Below are 20,209 nucleotides of genomic sequence, written 5' to 3' on the forward strand. Positions count from 1 at the left end.
GGTAGGACAGGTCCAAGTTGGGTCTCCAGGGCCCATGTTTCTTGGGAACCAGGAAGAGACAGGAGTACAAATCCTTTCCTTCTTGTCCTGAGGGACCAGGTTCTATGGTGCCTAGCTTTAGAAGGTCTGCCAGAACTTGTGGCATGAGACGGGGGTGGAAAGCCTTTCCTGGGGGGTTTCTTTCCAGGATAGGAAGTACTCTTTTTGGTTAATGGTTACGACCCATTGGTCTGTGGTGATGGATTGCCAAATGGGAAAGAAGGGCCGAGAGGGGTAGGTGGGCCAGGCAGTGACCCATTACTGGGGCTTCCTCTGTCCTGAAAGGATTGTCTGGGTTGATGGGGTGGGAGCAGAAGGTCTGGAGGTGGTGGGTTTTCTAGCTCCTCTTCTAGATATGGAAGAGGAGGTAGAAGCCTGAGGATTACGCCTCACAAAGGTGGCTTTAACAGAGTAGTTTCTATAATACTTGGGAATGGGTGACACCAGAAGATGCTTGATGTTCTGCAGTTTTTTACTTTTTTTCCTGCAGATTTTTCAAAAGGTGTGCAGACTGCTTACCAAAAAGGACACTGTGGCCCAGTGGTGCGTCCAAGATCTTGGGATTTGAAATCCTCTGGAAGGTTCTGAAGTCTTAGCCATGAATACCTCCTGAGAACAGAAGCAGATGCTGCAGATCTGGCAGATGCTTCTGCAGCATCGTAGCTGCATCTGATGGAATACCTGGCTACCTGTCGGGCCAAGGAAGGCTTGGAGGTAATGTCAGTCTTAAAGGGACTGTCAGGCAAAGATGCCAGCTTGGAGGCAGCTTGAGAAACCAAGTTTAGTGCATACTTAGTCATATGGGTCTGATAGCCAAAGAGGAAGATGTGTATACCTTCTTTCCCATCCTATACATATATTTGCTATCTTTATCTGTGTGTAGGAGGGAGGCAGAAGGCAGCAGTCTAGATTGCTTATCTGCAGGGGTGGCAATCACCGCTGGGTCCGCCAAGGGTGGGTTAACCAAGAATTTCTGGTCCTCTGGTACTTTATAGAAGTGGTCAGGATGCTTAGGGGACGGAGGCTGGGAGTCTGGAGCCTTAGAAGCTGAGTTGAAGGCATCCAAGTAAGTACGTGGAGCCAAGGGGACCACCGAAGGGGAGGGTAATTCTACATGTAGCAGCTCAAAGTACCTTTTTTGGGTGTTAGTCATTTGGGACATATCCCATTTAAAGTAATCCATCTTGGTGATGGTCTCACCAAACGCAACATCCTCAGGAGAAGAATCCCCTTCCACAGACTCCTCATCAGGAGAGTAATATTCCTGGGGGGAAGCAATCTGGGATACATATGAAATGAAATCTTCTGAGGAAGAGAAGGAAGAATCATGTTCTTCCTCCCTGACTTGAGGGGTCATGGGTGGGACGGAAGAGACAGAAGCAGGCCTACGGCTCAATAGAGGCAGATTGGAGGGGGCTGAGGCTGAAGGCCTGAGAGCCATAAAGGCCTGCATGAGAGAGGGGGTGGTGAAGGCCTGCCAGTCTGGTATGGCTTCTGTAGAGGAGGTATGTTTAGTTTTCTGCTTCTTATTGGCCGGGGTGGAAGTAGGGAGTGGCCTGGCATCGGGCTTGGAGGTTAACACATCTGAAGTCTGGATCCCGGTCAGAGGTACCCCCGAAAATTTTTTCCCCTCAACATTGACAGTAGTCGTTGTCTGGATAAGCTCCGAGGACGTGCCGGTCATCAGCTGTACAACAGCTTCCTCAAGGGACGCCGTTGCAGTTGATGGATTCCCCCGAGCGCGCCTCAACCCCTTAATTGGCAGCTGGTGGTGCATCGGGAAGTGGAGCAGCAGGCGAGGAAGGCCTAGGAATCTTGGCCTTTTTGCCCGGAGGTTCGGGTGTGGCCTCTGATGCAGAATCCATTCTAAGGGCTAACTGCTTAAGACGCTGATTTTCAAGGTAGAGGTTTAAAGCGGCCAGACAGCTGCGCAGGGTCTTAGGCACAAAACACTGACAAGCTGCACAGGAGGAGTGATCGTGTTCCTGGCCTAAACAAAAAACACACCTATCATGGGTGTCTTTACAGGGTATCTGGCACCCGGCATGGGCACTTTCCCTTTTTACCTGACATCAGCTAAAGGCTACAATAACCAAGCCTGAGCAATAACATACAGCAAAAAATAAGAAAATTAGAAACCCGACGGGTTACTTATCTTTAAGATGCGACATCAGAGATGAAGCAATCGTACGTTGCGAAGGTTGTCTGCAACTGGAAAGTTCTGAGGATTGTGCATGCAGACATCACATTTAAAGCCCCTGGTTTATGGCCTACATGTGACGTCCCACACACTGCAGCAGCCAAGCTGAAGCTTTTGTACTGAAGCTGAAGTATGAGTCGCGTGAGGGCAGAAAATCCCACTACTAGAATACAGCAACATAGGTATAGAAGGACATCAAAAGTTATGGCGGCAGCCACAGAGCCCAATGTTCTTAGAGCAAGACATGCTGGAGGCAAAGGGATGTCTAGAATCTGTCTGACATGGACTCAGAGTGGAGACCTGTTTGCAGGGAGAAGTGCCAAGCAATGTGTTGTGTCCAGATGGGCTCCAATAAAATCTATCACCTGGACTGGACAGAAATGCGTTTTCTTTAGATTGATGGAGATGCTCAAGGTTGAGGATAGTTGAAAGAGGTAGTCTCTGTCATGGAGGAGTCTATGCATGGTGGGAGCAGTGAGGAGCCAATCGTCCAGATAGGGAAACACATGAAATCCTTGCAGTATCAGTTCAGCTGTCACTACTGCCATGCATTTAGTGAACGCTCACTCTGGGGGCTGTGGTGAGACCAAAGGGGAGTACTCTGAACTGGTAATGACTGGCTCCCAGCCAGAAGTGGAGAAACCTTCTGGAGCGCCTGTTCATTCTGATGTGATAGCACGCATCCCGAAGATCTACAGAGCACATCCAGTCATCATTCTGCAGGAAGGGCTGAATGGACTGAATTCTGACCATTTGGAAATCTGAATAGGCTACTGGGTTTGTTCAGGGTTAAGATCCACAACGGATCTGAGTTCCTGTTTTCTTGGACACTAAAAAATCTGGAATAGATGCTGGATTTGAGCCGCTCATGGGGGGACGGTCTGGATGACTTTTTGCGAGCAGCTCTGAAATTTCTAACTGTGCAGCCCCCTCTGACTGGGGTGAAACATCGGAGAGGGTCTTGACTGGACTGGGATTTTGGAAAAAGGGTATGACATGACCTCTGGATATGATGTTTAACACCCAACGGGCACTTGAGATGGCTTCCCAGGATGTTGGGTGTAGAGATATAAACATCCCCCAATTGCCTCTGGAGACAAGCAGTCGGGAAATCCTTCAGGATCGCAGACTAGACCTGGGCCTGTCAGAGAACGTATCTCCAGACCCCAGGTTCATCGGACCCCCGCCATGAGGAAAGTGTCTGCCATTCCTCTTCATCTCTGGAGGAAAAATCTACCTGTGACTCCTGAAAAGGACCTTGAGATCTTTGGAACCTCAACCTTTTACCACCACGCTGGTTCCTGGAGCACCGCTGAGGGGTGAGAAAATGGATTCTGATGGCAGACAAGGCCTTTCTGCCCTTCGCACTCTCATCTCTCTAACCACAGGACTAAAGGATGATCCGTCAAAAAGGGCATTGGTGAATGACCCTTTGTAGGGTTCCGTGAAATCACAAAGCTGCATCCAGGTGTGGCGCCTTAAAGCAATGCCTGAACCGGCCTGTGAGGCACCTTCTGCCACATGCAAGATTAGCCTCAGGGATGTATTTATTACAGAAAGAAGGGTGGCCATTTTAGAGGAAAAGGTCTTCTGTCCCTATGCAAAATTGGACCCTGGGGTAGAACTAGAGAGCTCCTTGACCAGGTGTCTCTGCAGTCTGGTCACATGTGCCAAGTAGTGCAGAGCTCGCAGTGCGAAGGTCACTAAAGTGCACACCCACTTACAGAACCTGTTCACTGCCCTGGACTCCTTGTTAATGGAGTAGACAGAGAGGCTTTCCTGGGCCAGCTCCCTCTCTCGGTGGATGCTGCAACCACCATGGCATCGACTGGGACACCCTTAGTCCAAAGGGGCCTATCAGATGGGGCACTAAGGATTTTGTCCGGGTGTTTTGGAATGCGTTCTACTGTGTCCGGCTCTTTCCATGCTCTGCGGAAGATCAGAGCAATAAATGTGTCCTATGGGGGGAGGGGGGGTAGGCACCCAAGATGTAGATGGGCCTGACCCGAAGGCTTCAGGTTTAGGGCTTTGGGCAGAGCACCCACCCTTCTGGCACAGGATTTCCACGGAAGACATCCTCAGGTGGGGATCTTGGTGACTCTTTCCCCTTCATCCAAATTGGTGTCCTTGGTGAGGGATTCCAGTGGGGAATCCAAGTGCCTCCTTTTTCCACAGACAGTGGTTTGGAGACTGGCCTGGGAGACTGCAATAAAGGTGATTTGGGCCTTCAGGTAACCGGCTCTGGGGAGAACCTTGGGAGACCGGAGCTGAGACAAGTCCTCACAGACAAATGGACCAGAGTCCTTTGGTTCACCGGACATAGGGGGAGCTGTGTCCGGGACTGTCTTCTCTTTATGCTTCTGGTGGTGGTGGTGGGGGTTTGAGCACATGAAGTAGGAGGAGTCACAGAAGAGGAAGAAGCTACAGACGGTAAAAGGCCCTTCAGAATAAGCTTATTCCTTCTATCAATGACAGCATATGGTTAAAGCCCAGTGCATACGGCACAGTAGGAATCTAAATGAGCGGGCTCCTAAGCACACTATACACCCCGTGTAGCCAACAGAGGGATCTTGTGCCCACGTAACATACTCTAAAACCAGATGGCTTTTCTGACATAATGAAAACTAATAGAAGAAAGCAAAAACCAATGAATAGAAAACATTTTTTATATATATAAAGGGAAAAAAAAAGAAAGGTTAGGAAGCAGAAGGATACCAAAAACAAAAATAAATGGACAGAAGTGTTTTTTCAAAACAGAAAAGAGGGTATGAAAATGTTAAGAGAAATCCTACAATAGGAAGAAAAACAGAAGAAAAATTTTAGAAGACAACACTCACAAATTACCCTAGGGAGCTCACAAGATTGCAATCCGAAAGCTGACGAAAACACGGCAAAAGAGATCTGAGGGGATGTGGGGAGAGCATGGCATTATGGGTAGTGGAGGAGCACAGATTTTTCAGATTCTAGAGCTGCAGTATATAGCCAAGTCAGATCCGATGTCGGATCCAAGTCCACAGATTGAAGATCAAATAAATTCATTCCTTGAGGCTGCCCCCCTAACATGAATGGTCCTGAAGATGTCCGTGCACATGCCATTCGTGGAGTCTCTGATGTGGGTCGATGGTCTCCTTTTGCTAGGAGTATTTTCTTTTCCTGGTACAAATTTTACGGTAGCTGATGCTGTGAAGAGTGCCAGTCCACAGTCTCCAAAGTCGCATTTGTCCAACATGTGGGCCCCCACTCCTAGGTCTGAAGCATCTGTTGTAATGCTCTGGTGTTGTTTGTCCTTATCAAAAAGGGAAGGCCTGGGTTGGATGGTCTGAACTTTTGGATAGTAGAACTCTTTTTGCCAGCATTTTTTAGTGGGATTTCTGTTTGAAGCTGTGTCTGTGTTGGGACCATAAATTCCGTTGGTACCACTGTAGTTTTCTCATATGTAGTCTGGCAAATGGAACCAAGCATATGCATGATTTCAAATGAACCAAGGCCTGCAGAACTTTTCTTGCTGTTAACTTCAGAACTTCTGTTAGACTGCCATAAGGGTGCTTCAATTGTTTCATTAAGGAATGGAAACATAACCGAATAATTTTGAGGGATCCAGTTAACTTAACTGCGCCCTTGTGGGTAACTATTTGCCTAGTGGTAGAAGTGACAGTTCCTAATTGCTGCACTGTGGCTGTGTTGAAGTAGTTGGCTGTGTTGAAACTGTGGCAGTGGCGCAATGTCTGTGCCCTCTGTGTTACCTTGCCAGGCACTTCCTCTGGTTTTGGTTTCTGCCTTGGTTTCTGCTTCCTGCCCCTTATTCCTCTTGTGGAGTCCTTGAAAATCTTTGAAAGGACCAAGCCAGTTCCTGCTTACTAAACCTTGGGGTTGAAAACCTGAAATCTTTAACCTGCAGAACTGATTTTGCCTTTCTTACATTGATTCATTTTTTTCATCATTGCACCAAACAGGTGCACCTTAGTGCACCAAACAAACTTGTTTAGCTTTAACAGCATCTAACAATTTAGCTTTAACATGATCTGGTAGAGCTGCCTTCCTCACTGTGCCAGTCGTGGCTGATCTAAATGAAGCCTCCAGTGCATCATAGCCACATTTAAGGAACATTTACTAACCTGTTGTATATTATTATTTACCATATTTAATATACATATTACATGTCAAAACTTCATCAGTGGTCAATTTTTAGTTAACTGTTAACTTTTTTTTAGTTAACTCTGTATCATGTGAAACTGGCAGTTTAAAGCTCTAAAGCTCTAGCTACGGCTGAGTAGCTGACTTTTTACCCCATCTGTATAATTCCCTTGCTTCCCTTTCAGAAGGAGTAGGGTTTTTTAGCTAGGTAGGGTTTGGCTTCTGATGTGACTGATATAGTTTCTGGGTCTGCAAGGGGACTGTATAAAAAAGTGGTGATAAGAGTATCCAGGCACCCTGTCTGTCTGTCTGGTTTGGCAGAGGGGGGGGGTAATGAGTCTGGAGCAGAGCAGACATCATTAAAAGCGTCATCTACCACAGAAGACAGGAGGTATAACTGAGGCCTGTGCTGTGCTGTGTGCAGAAAAGGTTCCTAAGTCTTTTGGGGAATCTGAGAATTCTTATTTGCTGCCATTAGACTGCTCTCGCATGCTGCAAGGTTTTTTCCCCAAAGGAGAATTCTTCTGGAGGGGAAGCAGCTGGAATGGATTCTTCAGCATCAGAATCCTCAAAATTAGAGAAAGGGGCCTCTGGCTGGTCAGTAATGTCTGATTCATCTGGCCTTTTCTCAAAAAAAAAAAAACTGTCAAGGACTACTTTGGGGAGGGGGGGGACCACTGTAAGCAGTTTCTGACAAGCTTGGGGGCCTCACCTAAGCTGTGAGCACCTGAAGAGACAAAGGTGAGGTGTAATGACTACCTCTATACGTCTCAGACACACAGTGGTCTTAGTATCTGATGATCTGTGGCAGACGAAATGCTAAAGAATTTCATCCTGTTTATACCCAAATAGGAGTGAACACAAACACACACGCACTACTACATGTAAAGGATACACATATCAGACGTCAGGAGACTAGAGATCAACATACGATCATGTGCCATCTTAGAGTGGCATGCTCTGGAGAGAAGCTTGCACTGGATGGAGCAGGCTTCAGACATTTGATATGATCGGACATCCAGCATTTAAGATCTTCTAAGATGTCACTATCTGAATGTCTGCACTTCTACCCAAGCTCCAACTTCAGGCAAGGCAACTCCAATGAATCCTACCCATATGGAATATCTTGGCCAAAATGCAGTGTGCATTTTTTTGAGGTGGGGGGGTCAACATAACAGAAGTCCTCAATCCCAAATACAGCTGATTAGTGACTCTGACTTCAAGGACTACTTCCCAGGATCAAGGCTAGCTGACTTCAAGCTCCAATCAATCAATCAATCATGGACTAGGTGGTGCAAGAACCCATAATGTGCAGTCCCAGGTAGGAGGTACAGCATGTAACTTTTCCAAAACAGACGAAGTTGAGTTTCAAAATCCCTGCTCCCAAAAGATTACCTCAGCATCTACAGGGACAAAAGGGCCAGCTGAACACCAAAATCATATTTTTTTATGGTCCAGGCCCTTGAGCTGCAGTCTGGATGACTGTACTTGTGATGCTACAACTTGTGCCTGGGTTTGTGTGGAGGACCTCCGGCTCGTTCTTACATAAACAGTTCTCTAGAGAACTGTTTAACTTTCCGACTCCCTCCTGCCCTTTTTAGAGTTGCTTGTCATTCACTGAATCATGCTTCTCTCAAACACATGAAAGGGAGGTCACAGTTAATATGACACTACAAAGATGTTGTGCCTTGGTGTTTTCAGAATGTAAGCATAACATGAGACAAAAAACATCAAATTCTATACAAAGTATAAAACTGAAGGGCTCTGCAGATCTGTATATTTTTAAGCAGCTAGCATGTATCCATATGAGAATCCCAACATGGTATACTTAGAACTCTTCAACAAATGGAAAAAAAAATGGCAAAAATGAATCTAGCCAAGGAACCATCACAAAAAAGGTCCTGAATGTTAGATGTAAGATTTCATGGTACTTTGCAAACAAAACTCACAATGGTGTGTATCATGCAAGCCTACATGTCTAACGAATTGCTCCACTGTAAAGCAACAAATGAAAAGCCAATTAACTTTGGATATCTACACTGACACAGAAATCTGATCTGCTTCCTTATATACCTCAACAGAAATAAAACCAATTAAATGAATTCATGCAGAGATGCCCTGTTAATCTCCACTGTCCAAAGTTCCATATTCAAATCAGTATTTTACTTGGGGGGGGGGGGGACCCACCACCACCAATAGATGAAATTTTTCAAATACAACAGTAACACATGAAAGCCCAAAATGAAAAAAATTCTCAAAAATGGAGTTACCCTTTAACCACGGTGTCTCAACCGAAACCTCAAAAAACTTCCCAACATCCACTTGTTCAGTAGCTCTAGCATTGGTCTTCAAGCCTGACTTACAAATGCAGACAATGAGGACTTCTCATGTTCCCTAGTGTCTGCATTTGCTTTTCCAATTCTGTAAAACATGCTGTCTGACTTGCTACTCAATATTCCATACTTAATACATTTACCCATGCACTTGTGGCCCAGCTCTTGGGTGAAATGCTTTCATGAAGGACCAGTTCACTTACAAAATTAAAAACCTAATACTGGGCACTGTAGCTAAGAGCAATGAAAGTCTACCACCCAGTGAATAAAAAAACAAAAGAAATACAGACCTACAAGAGGAATAAACAAGACAATAGAGCGAATTTGTCACAAAGTAACCACTCACCTCAAACACAGAGACATTGTCTTTCCTGTAAATTTCATTGGCTGGGGGGTGGAACCAGCCACATTTCTTCATATGCTGTTGCAGAATGTTCCTGCTCTTCATGTACTTGAGACAGAACTCGCACAGGTACAATTTGGGCAACCTTAAAAAAAATATTACTTTTAGTGTATTACCATTAAACTACAGTTGTTAACATTAAAACCAATGGTAAAACCAGCTGAACTTTGAAAAGGAAATGTATATAGCATTTACATTTAACACACAAAAATAAAGAGAAACCCTGTAAAAGACATCAGGTACAGAGAAAGAAAAAAAAATGTCACAAACAGCTAACAAGATTAATCTTCTCCAGTTAGCCAAAGTCTGTATCATGGTTTAATGCACTTGCAAGAAGCAACATTGCCAAACATGTGAATTTCTTATTAGACACAGGACTGAAGATGTCGAAGATGAAAGCTAAAGAACTGCTTTCCACGTTTAAGGCATGACTAGTAAGAAGACTACAGAAGATATAAATGCGGAAGCAACATGAGGAACCTTTCAAGAAAAAGGGTATGCAAGCCTAAAATTTCCCACTACTACCTTTGCAACACTGCTGCAATGACATTTCATTGCAAACAAAAAACTGCAAACTTAGTGGAATAAAGGAAGTGAAAAGCAGGAAATGAGTGGTTAAAACTGTTCCCACAAAGACAAAGGTTTTCATCTCATAACCAAAATAGAACAGGTTTCCTTCAGACCAAAAATAGCGCAGGTTTTGATGTTGTTTCCAAGACTTTGAATTCTCAATGACATTTTCTAATCTTGAGACTGCACACACACTTCAAATTATGCACTTCAATGTAAAACTGTGGTATGTACTCAGTAATGCAGCATTTATTACACATAATATAATGTTACATCTGCGGCAGTAGCATTGTTACCTCACATCAAGAGGTTCTCCCGTTCGATTCTTGGCTGGGCTTGGGAGTGCCTTCTGTGTGGTGTCTGCATGCCCTCCGCGCGGTTGGATAACATTCGAAAGACATGCGTGCGTAAATGGGCGTGCCTTTGTTGAAGGTTGGGTGTTGAGCTGGCGCCTTAGCATTTCGTACAAATCTACTGCCAATCATTAGCGGACCGGAGTTCCGCTGTGGTGACCCCTTACCGGGAAAAGCTGAAAGACGAACAATATAATGTTACATCCATATGGTGTCACTTTCATCTACTTCAACCTGGATCTGACCTTGGAGCCTTTTTTGAAGCTTCAGATTTAGGGCTCTGGCTCCTCCCCTTCCCATAATTCCTTGCACTCTACCTTAATATCCCAGATCAAGTTTGCTACATATATTAACTTTCTACGCTTAGCCATAATAATATAAAATCCAAATTATCTAAGAGACAAGAAAATTACAGCCTAGAGAGTTATAAACAGACAGGGTCTGAGGTTAGGTCTACCCAAGTCACACAGAGATGCCAATGACATTACTGGAAGGGGGGAGGGGTACTGTACCAGATGAAAGGAAGCTAACACAGATATATTATGTGGTATACATTCATTTGATTGAGTGCACATTGCTTGATTAGGTATAACATCGACTTTTATGTGCGAATCTCGTAATGCCGAACGGTTGGAATGTCGTAAACACTGAATTTGACATTTCCGACCGCTCTACCACCTAAATGAGCGCTACCATGGGTCACAAAGGGGGAGATATTTTGCGATTTGCGACTCTTGCAATCGCTTTTTTGAGATTTTGCCGCACCTTCAACAATACCCGATCGACCATCCATCGGCCGATCAAATGCATGTATACCTTTGTTATTTAAATGCATAACTTTTACATCCGATGTTGTCTACTTCTGTCCACTTCAACCTTTGGGACATGTACCCAAATTGACTGAATCATATCGATTCAATACGTTCATGATTCAGCTATCATTGCCTCCTCCTCCAACTTCACTAACCCTCAGGGTATCACCCAAGATACCTTCTCTTCCATTGAAACTTGGCTAAATGACACCCAATTAATGCTGAACCCCCAAAACATTAAACTAATATTCTCATCAAAACCTCTAACTGGAGAATTCTAATTTTTCCCCCATAATAAAACAAAAATTGAATACGTACAATATGCTAAACTTTTAGGAATTACTATCGATGATAAACTCTCCTTTGAACAACACATACTGAATACAGTAAAGAAAACTCATTCCAAACTGAGCAAATTATACCGACAAACTACCTAGATAAACAAAGATAAAACTAGGAAACACTTTGCTTATCCCATCCCTCTTAGACGGAAGTCCCATTTTCACCAACCTTCATACACCCCTCAGTAGTAAACTGCAATCTTGCTACTACAAAACAGCAAAATTCACTTCTAACTTGCCCAACCACTCACTACACTGCAATGCTATCTCAAACCTGTCCGGGCTACTCCCTCTACTTTACTCAATTAACACTTGCTCACAGGTTAATTTTCCAACCGGATAGCTATCGAACCCTCTACTCCTCAGAAATAACTCTCCTATATGAATCTAAACCTAATAAAACAGGTCAATGCCTACACTCATACAACACTGCCTCAACTTGACACCCTAATGGCCTTTAAAGCTGCTCTAAAAATCCACTTTTTAAAAAATCCTACCTGTGAAATACAATGCAAGCCCCCTTAACTTCTCAAACATTTTTTTCACTACTCCTTGCCTACAGCCCTCTCTCATATCTCTTCTTCCCTGAATCTTTACTCTCCTACCTATATGTAACCCTGTTATTAATGTTCTTTGATTACTCTCAGCTGCATTGCAGTATGTTTTCTGTTCTAATGTCTATTATGCTTCTTTGATTGTTAATATATTTTAAGTATTTTATATGCATCTGTTCAACTTTTTATTTACTTTTACCTATTCCTGTATAATTTTTTTACAATATATTGTTTATCTGTAACTGTGGAGCTTTTCTCCCCGGGCCTCCACTGAAAATGGGTTTCTAACCCAGTGGACTTTCCCGGTCAACAGAGTTCAGTAAACAATAAATAAATACCCAAACTGTCAAATGCCTGGTTGGAATCAAGGAAGGACATTCTGGAAGAAGGTAGAACAGAAAAAAGATAATCTATTACTGTACACCAAATTGTAATAAGACACAAAGGTATGAACTGTAGACCAATCTGCTGCTGCACAAATGTGATCAATTGGGTTTCTATTCATAAAGGTTGTAGGTGGAGCTATCTCCCTTGTAGAATCTCTCTCAAATCCCTGCACCGTATCAGCCATAACGGCACCCAATAAAGAAACTGTCAACAGTAGGGAAAGTACAAGTACTGAACACAGCCTGAACAATACACTATAAAGACTATAATTTTATATAGATATATATATATATATATATATATATATATATATATATATGTGTGTGTGTGTGTGTGTGTGTGTGTATATATATATATATATATATATATATATATATATATATATATATACACACACACACACACAGATACATATATATATATATATATATGTATACACATACACAATATATACATATGTAAAACTAAATATGAATATATATTGATATATCTATACTATTTTTTGCTGAAAAAATCTAGTACACCTATAGAAAGAATTAGCAATAGAATGAAAGCCAAAAGTTACACTACACTAACTGACTAAGCAAGCCCAAAAGGCTTTCTTTAATGATAACTTTAAATGGAATATACGAAGAAAAACTATGGAATACCAAAAGTGAATGTGATAGGAGACGAGACAAGACAAAAAAATTTGAAAAGATAACAAAAAATTCTTATCTTACTCTGGAGCCCTCGGATACGCATCTGCATGCTTCAGGCAGAAAACAAGATCGGAGGTACTAAGGTGGAGTGGTGGGAATTATGGGTAAGGGAAGAGTACAAGCACTGGATCGAAGCTTCAAAAAAGGTGGCATCAAGGCCAGATCCAGTTTGATATGACAACCCTTGGAATGGACGAATATTGGATCAACTGTTTACATTATGACAACCACCAAAGTGGAAAGAGATATGGCTAACGCACACAAAGCCAACTGATTGGCATGTTAGAAGGCAGAGTTAGGGATATCCGGTAGTTCTCATGAGAATGGAAAGGAAGACAGCCCTACAGCACTGTAATACAATTATTACTAACAGACAATTAACAATGCTTATAACCAAGTACATATAATTTTCACAAGTTCCCAGGGCATTTACAGTGTAAAAAATTAAACAAAATTTGTCCCAATCCAAAATCAATGTCAACTTTTTAATGGAATAATTCAACTAATGCAATGTCATAAAAATTATGTTTTTGTAAGGGGAGGGGGCTGTATGCACCGCCACGTTGAGGGCTGTTATTCCTCATTCCCTACTACTTTAACTGAGAGGCTTCAAACCACTTGTGCTGGGCAGGAATATCCTTTCATGAAGTTCTAGGACCTCAGTTAACATACAGTGTGACACAATAACATTCAGCATTATTCTACAGAATTGAAAAAAGTTATGTACTCGCCATAACATTCCATATGTGATGTCCATTTTCATTCTTCAACTGTTGGGTTTGGACCCGATCCTTGGATCTGACTTGTATGTTACATTGGCTCACCCTCATTTACCATCTTTTCCTAACAACAAAACTACCATCTCCCCAGTCACTCGCACCAAGTTACTAGGTGTAGAAATAGACTGCAACATGAGATTTTATACCCACATCTCTCTCACCATAAAGTACCCAAATAAACTAGGAGGACTATATAGAAATAATCAGTTCCTCACAAACAGCACCACAGCTGAAATAGCACAAACCCATCTTATTTCTACACTTCTAAATGATTTTCCCATTCTCACCAATCTGAGAAAATCAGAACTAAACTTAACACCTGCTATAACAAAATAGCAAGGTTCGCCACCAATAGACCTTAAAATACAAACCAGTTATCTAGCCCTTGAACAACTCAACTGGCTAGAACTTCCCCATCCCCTCCTGTACAATCAGCTCACACTAACCTATAAGATTTTAAACTACCCTGAGAAAACCCCTACATTACAAAACCAAATACATTCTTACTCCAGTACTAGAGTTCAGCGCTCCAACAAACCTCTGCTTGAAGTCACTAAATCCAACAACTCTGCAGGGGCCTCCCTCTACTCAAACTATGCTTCTAAGAAATGGAACTCTGCCCACTAACAGAAGCTGCAACATCCTTATCTCTGTTCAAGAAATCTCTAAAAACACACCTCTACACTAATTGGGCTTTCCACTGTGACACCAGAGGCTAATCCTACTCCAGCCTATTCTGGCTCATCCCTAGACAAAGTCCTCTTCCCATATCAGGTTGAGACTTCTATTTTTTCTATCTCTTACTAAACCACACACTGTTCTTTCCTCACCTCTCCTTCTGTCAAGTCACAACATTGCTTGTACACACCATAGTATTATATCATTTTGAATGTTTTTACTGATGTACTGTTTGATGTTTACACCATAGAATAATATCATTGAGTTTTTCCTCAGTAAAACTGAGTATAAACTGTAGTACTGTGTGTATGATTTTACTGTTCTACTGTCTATTGCAGAATCATAGCTTTATTTTTACCACACTGTTCACATGTAATTTCTCCCCGGGCCTCCACTGAAAAGGACTTGTGTCCAGTCTGACTTTCCCGGTTACCAAATGTAAAATAAAATAAACTGTTTCGTCTTGTAAAACTCTTTGGTTCTATGTAGGTAGAATCACAACCGTCTACGTACATCCAACAAGGGCAGAACATATTCACTCTTGTTAAAAGTTAAGAAAGAAAACAGGCAAGTGAACAGTTTGGCTATTAGTTTGAGAAACAACTCTGGGGAGAAAGGAGGAATTGGTACGCAGTGAGACCATGTCTTTGTGAAAAACTAGATAAGGAAAATGAAAGCATAAAGTTTGGATATCTGAAATTCTCCTTGGCAATGTGACTACTACTAGAAAAGCAGTTTTCCAGGAAAGAAACTTAATATCACAGGTGGCCGAGGGTTCAAGGGGCAATTGTACAATAGAACGCAGTACTAAGTTGAGGTCCCATGGAGAATGATCCTTGTAAGGAGGTTTTAACAACAGAGTGCCTTTTAAGAAGGCTTTGCAATGGCAAATTATCCTCTCCATCATGGAAAACTGAAATGGCCGCTAATGAAACTTTGACTGTAGAGGCAGACACTCCATCATTAAAAAGGTGAACCAGAAAATCTAAGATAAAGTGAACACGGGGTGCAACAGGATCTACATCACTCTGCTGAGTGAAATTACAAGTCTCTTCCATTTACTTTTGCACAGCTTTTGGGTAGACAATTTATGAGAAGACAACACAATATGTTTGACTGGCAAGGAAACAAGCTGTCTGGCAATTAACGAAACTGTAGAAACCAAGCAGTCCGACTGAGATTGTGGAGGCTGGGATGAATCATTCCTGTTGGGTGTGACAGCAGCCCTAGAAGCGTTTCCGGAATCCAGGGTTTCTTGGACAGCCAGAAGCCAATGAAGAACTCTCATGTGGAATCTGGCTAACAGGACTAGTACTATAGCCGCAGCCACTGACCCCAACGCTTGAACGTGACACACGGCCACCTTTTGATTTTGATTTCAAAGCAAGTGTTTGTCGTCTGACCGTCAATACTCTTGACAGTGGAAGTTTGGCAATCATTTGAGTAGTGTCCAAAACTGCTGCAATCAACTCCAAGGTCTGTACAGGTTCCAGATGAGATTTCTGGTAGTTTTTTGTGATTCCCAGTTGTTCACAAAGGTGAAGAATGTAGTTCCGTGCATTTAACAGTAGATGCCTGGTTGGGGCAGAGATGAGCAAGTCGTCCAAATAAAAGCCACACGGAATCCTTGTAGTCTCAGGTGAGCCGCAATCACTGCCATAGATTTAGTGAACATCTTGGGGGCTGTAATGAGACCAAAAGGCAAGGCTCTGAACTGGAAATGACTGGCTCCCAACCGAAAGCGTAGAAATCTTCTGGCGCACCTGTCCATCTTTATATGGTAATACCCATCCTGAAGATCTGCCAAGCACATCCTATCAACCTTTTCCAAAAAGGAAAGAATGGGCTGAACAGTGACCATTCAGAACCTGCTGCATCGAATTGACCTGTTTAGCTTGCCGAGATCCAGAAAAGGTCTACAGTCCCGTCTTATTTGGGACCAAAAAGAACCCTGAGTAAGTTTTGAATCCTCTCTGGTCTGGAGGGATCTCTTGGATGACTTTTTTTCTAGCAGTTTTTGAACCTGAACAACTGCTTGCTCCTTTTGACTGGGTGGGACATCTGGGATTCTGTTGATAAGGGGAGGGAGTTGATTGAAAGGAATGCGACAGCCTCTGGATATAATCATCTGTACCCACAAATCAGAAGTTATGGTTTGCAAGGCTCTCCAGTGCAGGGATAGCTGACCCCTGGTTGTCTCCAGAGGTGGGCAATCAGGCCTCCTTTCAGGAGTGTTATGAGGGCTTCCCAAAAAAGGTTCCCGAGAGCCCTAGTTCTATGGGGCTGCCTCTGCTGCGAGAGTGGCGTCTTCCATTATTATTTTCCCCCATCTGCCCCTGGGGGTAAAATCTCCATGTGTTTCCTGGTATGAAATTGGATATTTTTTGAACCACATCTTCCTGTTTCCCTCTGATGTTTACAGTAAGGTCTTTGTGGGGCAGAAAACCTATGCCCATGGCAGACAGACTTTTACCTTCCTTTTCACACCTGGAAAAAGCATCTTTAACTTTTAGTCCAAAAAGAGAAGAACTATCAAATGGGGTGTTAAAGGAAGACTTAAAGGGCTCTGCAGTGTCACACAGGCATATCCAGGCATGCCACCTCATAGCGATGCCCGAAGCAGTCACCCTACTCATTCCTTCAGCTGTACGAGAGTAATAAGCCTCATGGAAGAGTAAGTTATAGAATATAGGGTTGCTAGCTGTGATGATACCTTTTGTTGTACCCCCTCAGCTACTGCTTCTTAACCAGATACCTTTGCAATCTTGTTAAATGGGAAAGGTAGTTCAGAGATCGCAAGCCAAATGTCCCAGAATGTTGCTGAAGAGAAAACATGCTTCTAACACCTATCCATCATCCAGGAATACTTATTAGGATGACGGATAGTAGACCTCTACTCTGAGAGAGTTCCTTTTTGGACGTTGTTGCCATGACCATGGCATCTACTGCAATACAGCTGGTCCAGAAAGCTCCGACGAAGCTGTGATTATTTTGTTAGGTCTCCAGGGAATAGGTTCTCTGGAGTCCGGGGTCTCCCACTCCGATCAAGAGATCAAATCTATGAGCTCAACAGTGGGCTGAGTAACGCAGGAGCAAAATGGGTGAACCAAAAGCTGCCAGATACACAGACTCCTCAGCAGAAGGGTTACTGGACTGCCAGCCACCTCACTGTTTCAACATTTCTAGAATTTCCCCAGAGGACACATCCTCAGGAGGTTACAGTGGAAACCCTTCGGCTTCATCGAGGTCCATGTCTTCAGTGACAGACTCCTCAGTGGAATCCAGATGTTTCCTCTTATAAAGTCTCTTCTGAGGAACCTCCTCAGTGGGAGACTCGAGAGATAAGAGACAGGGGGATCAGGCTGAGTATACTGAAACTTGAGGTCTTGCTGTCCCAGTAGAGCATCGTGGTCGAAAATACACACAGCGCATCCGGATGGGAATGAGGATCTGAACCCTTTTTGTTGTGGTGCAGCTATCTTCCTCTTCAAGGCCCAAAAGGCCGACTGCTCCTGGGTGAAAGAGGGCTCCGGACCTGAAAAGGCCTGCTTTCAAGTCGAAGCCTCTTCCAGTCCTAAAGACAGCTCACCCTGGACAGAAGCTGGAGCTGAGCTCACATGTGTAGAGGCCCAGAGATGCACAGACTGCTCCAACAGCCTGGGATTCAAAAGCTCTGGAGAACTGCGAAGGTCACTACAGCTCCAGGAGCACTCTGGTTAAGAGAAAGCAGAAGAACTCAGAGCCAAAGCTGGAGCCGAAGATGATGTTCTTGGGCCCGGCCTAAAGGGTGCTGGATGCATTGGAACCAAGAGCTCTGAAACTTGCTCCACAGCTGGAGGAGGATCCAAAGAGGGGAATAGCAGTCTCAAGAAGCCCCAAGCCAAGTGGATTGGAGCAGAGGGTAACTGTTATACCCTGTGCCCACAAAACCTTCTGCACCAAGCTCTCCACGTCGCCTCGGTAAGCCTCCTAGTAGAACAAGAAGAGCCAGAGAGGGGGGGGGGGGCCTGGATAAAAAGGGGGATGGTACTCAAAGATACAGGGTCAAAGATGTTGAGTACCTGGGCCGAGGGAGACAGATATTTGGATTAAAAGCACTCTTTATTGGATCCGATACCAACGGATCTGGCCCATCTTTATCAGAGGACTCAAAAACTGAAGATACCAGATCCGATGCAACAGTAGTCGGAGGCAATGGCCCTAACTGGTCTTTATCGGCATGTTTGGAAATCTTAGTCTTCGACTCCGATGACTCTGACAGAGCAGAAGGTCTTTTCTTTCCCTTATAACTAGATCTGACAGAGAAGAAGCAGGGCTGGAATGAGCAGATTTCGATTTTGACTTAGAAGCCAGCTTAACTGGTGCACTAGAAATGGCCTCTTCAAAAGGAGGACAACAAATCCCCCTTCAAGATTAGCTTGTTTCTTCTTTCAGCCAACGCAAGTTGGTTGAAAGAATGAAAAACAGAGCAGTTCTCCAGATAGAGAGGACCTAAGCAATACACGCATAGGTTGTGAGAATCACTTAGCAGAATTTTAGGCCAGCATTTAGGGCATTTATTGAAGCCAGCAAGCATATGTTTTTCTGACATGACTATAAGATAACTAAGGAACAAGATGGAAAAAAGTGTTTTTTTTTTTCTTTTTGAAGAAAAAGGTTAGAGAAAGGTGGGAAAAACTACTAGCAATAGTAGTTAAGACTACCAAAAATGGTAAAGATGGGGAAAAATAACCATGACTAGAAAAACAACAGTTATAGGGGGAGGGGCGAGGGATAAGTAACGTAACAAAAAGTGGTTACCAAGGGTAAAAAGAGAAAGTCTACTAACAAAGGGAGAGAGATGTCAACAATAAAGCACTAAAAGTTGAGAAAGAGCAGAGAAAAAGGCAATTAAAGAAATACGACCTGATGATCCAAGAGCTCTACGGATAATCACGTCTTTCGCTAAGCGACAAAGATCTGAGAGTACAGGGAAAGATGCATTGTGGGTAAGGGGGTGTCCAAGAGCTTCTCGGTTGCCATGAGCTTAGCAACGGCCGAATCGGATCTGTAACCATCTGAGAGAATGAGATAAAAAAACTGACAATATCAGACAAATAGTTTTACAGGTCAGAAACTTAAGATCACATTTTGCTGCTGGTTCAAAAGGAGAGTGAATTAAGACAGTACCAAATTTAAATTCTATGGTGGAGCAGGATCTTTATATGAAGGCCTCAGTAGAAGAGTGCTTATCAACAAGGCTTTACAAAGCTTAGATAAAGCCGAGGAAGAATTTTCAAACCCAATATGGAATTTGGAAATTGCTGCAAATTGAACTCTAAATCACTGGAAAAGCTAGCTACTTCAATAAAAACTGTTGCTAAAAAAAATGAAGAACACTTTGTACCGGAGCGGAGAAGGGGTCAATGTGTTTATGTGCCCAAAAAACAAAACTTTTCGATTTACTTCTATAAAAAGTTTTCTTGTCAAAGCCTTATGGGAAGATAAAAGTATATTATGAACAGGGGAATAGTTAGCTGAGGTTTTAGATATCCGGATGAATCATGCCTGTCAGATAAGACAAGAGGTCTGAGATTGAATCCAGAATCCAAGGTGGATAAAGCAGATGAGGCCAAACAAGGGAAACCAAATCTGTCAAGGCCAGTAAGGTGCAATACGGACAACATTGCTCTTCAATCTAGCAGCTTTCTGCAGAAATTTGGGAATTAGGGGAACTGGTGGGCCAGCATAAAGGAGACAAGGAGGGCCAATTGTGGAGTAGAGCATCCCTCTGATTTCCCCTGTGGGGGGATCAGGGCAAAGAAGCTGCTGCATTTGTTTAGGGAAGAAGCAAAATGATTAAGGCAAGGCTGGCCCCACTGACAGAAAATCATTTCTGTCACTTTCAAGTTGAAAGACCACTCGTGAGGTGCATTTGGTGAACAC

At 43.3% G+C, this 20,209-nt stretch overlaps 1 protein-coding gene across 1 annotated transcript in view; it reads right to left on the reverse strand.

Moving 5' to 3' along the window:
* KAT6A (lysine acetyltransferase 6A) overlaps positions 1–20,209 on the reverse strand; it is a gene marked incomplete in the record, with an annotated part of 2,696,607 nt that overhangs the window by 673,033 nt on the left and 2,003,365 nt on the right. The window contains 1 exon segment of the mRNA XM_044082986.1: positions 9,053–9,194. Coding sequence (XP_043938921.1) covers positions 9,053–9,194 — 142 coding nt within the window.

This window comes from Protopterus annectens, chromosome 9.part0, assembly GCF_019279795.1.
Source record: "Protopterus annectens isolate FY-2018-M chromosome 9.part0, PAN1.0, whole genome shotgun sequence".
In the NCBI taxonomy this organism is placed as follows: domain Eukaryota; kingdom Metazoa; phylum Chordata; order Ceratodontiformes; family Protopteridae; genus Protopterus; species Protopterus annectens.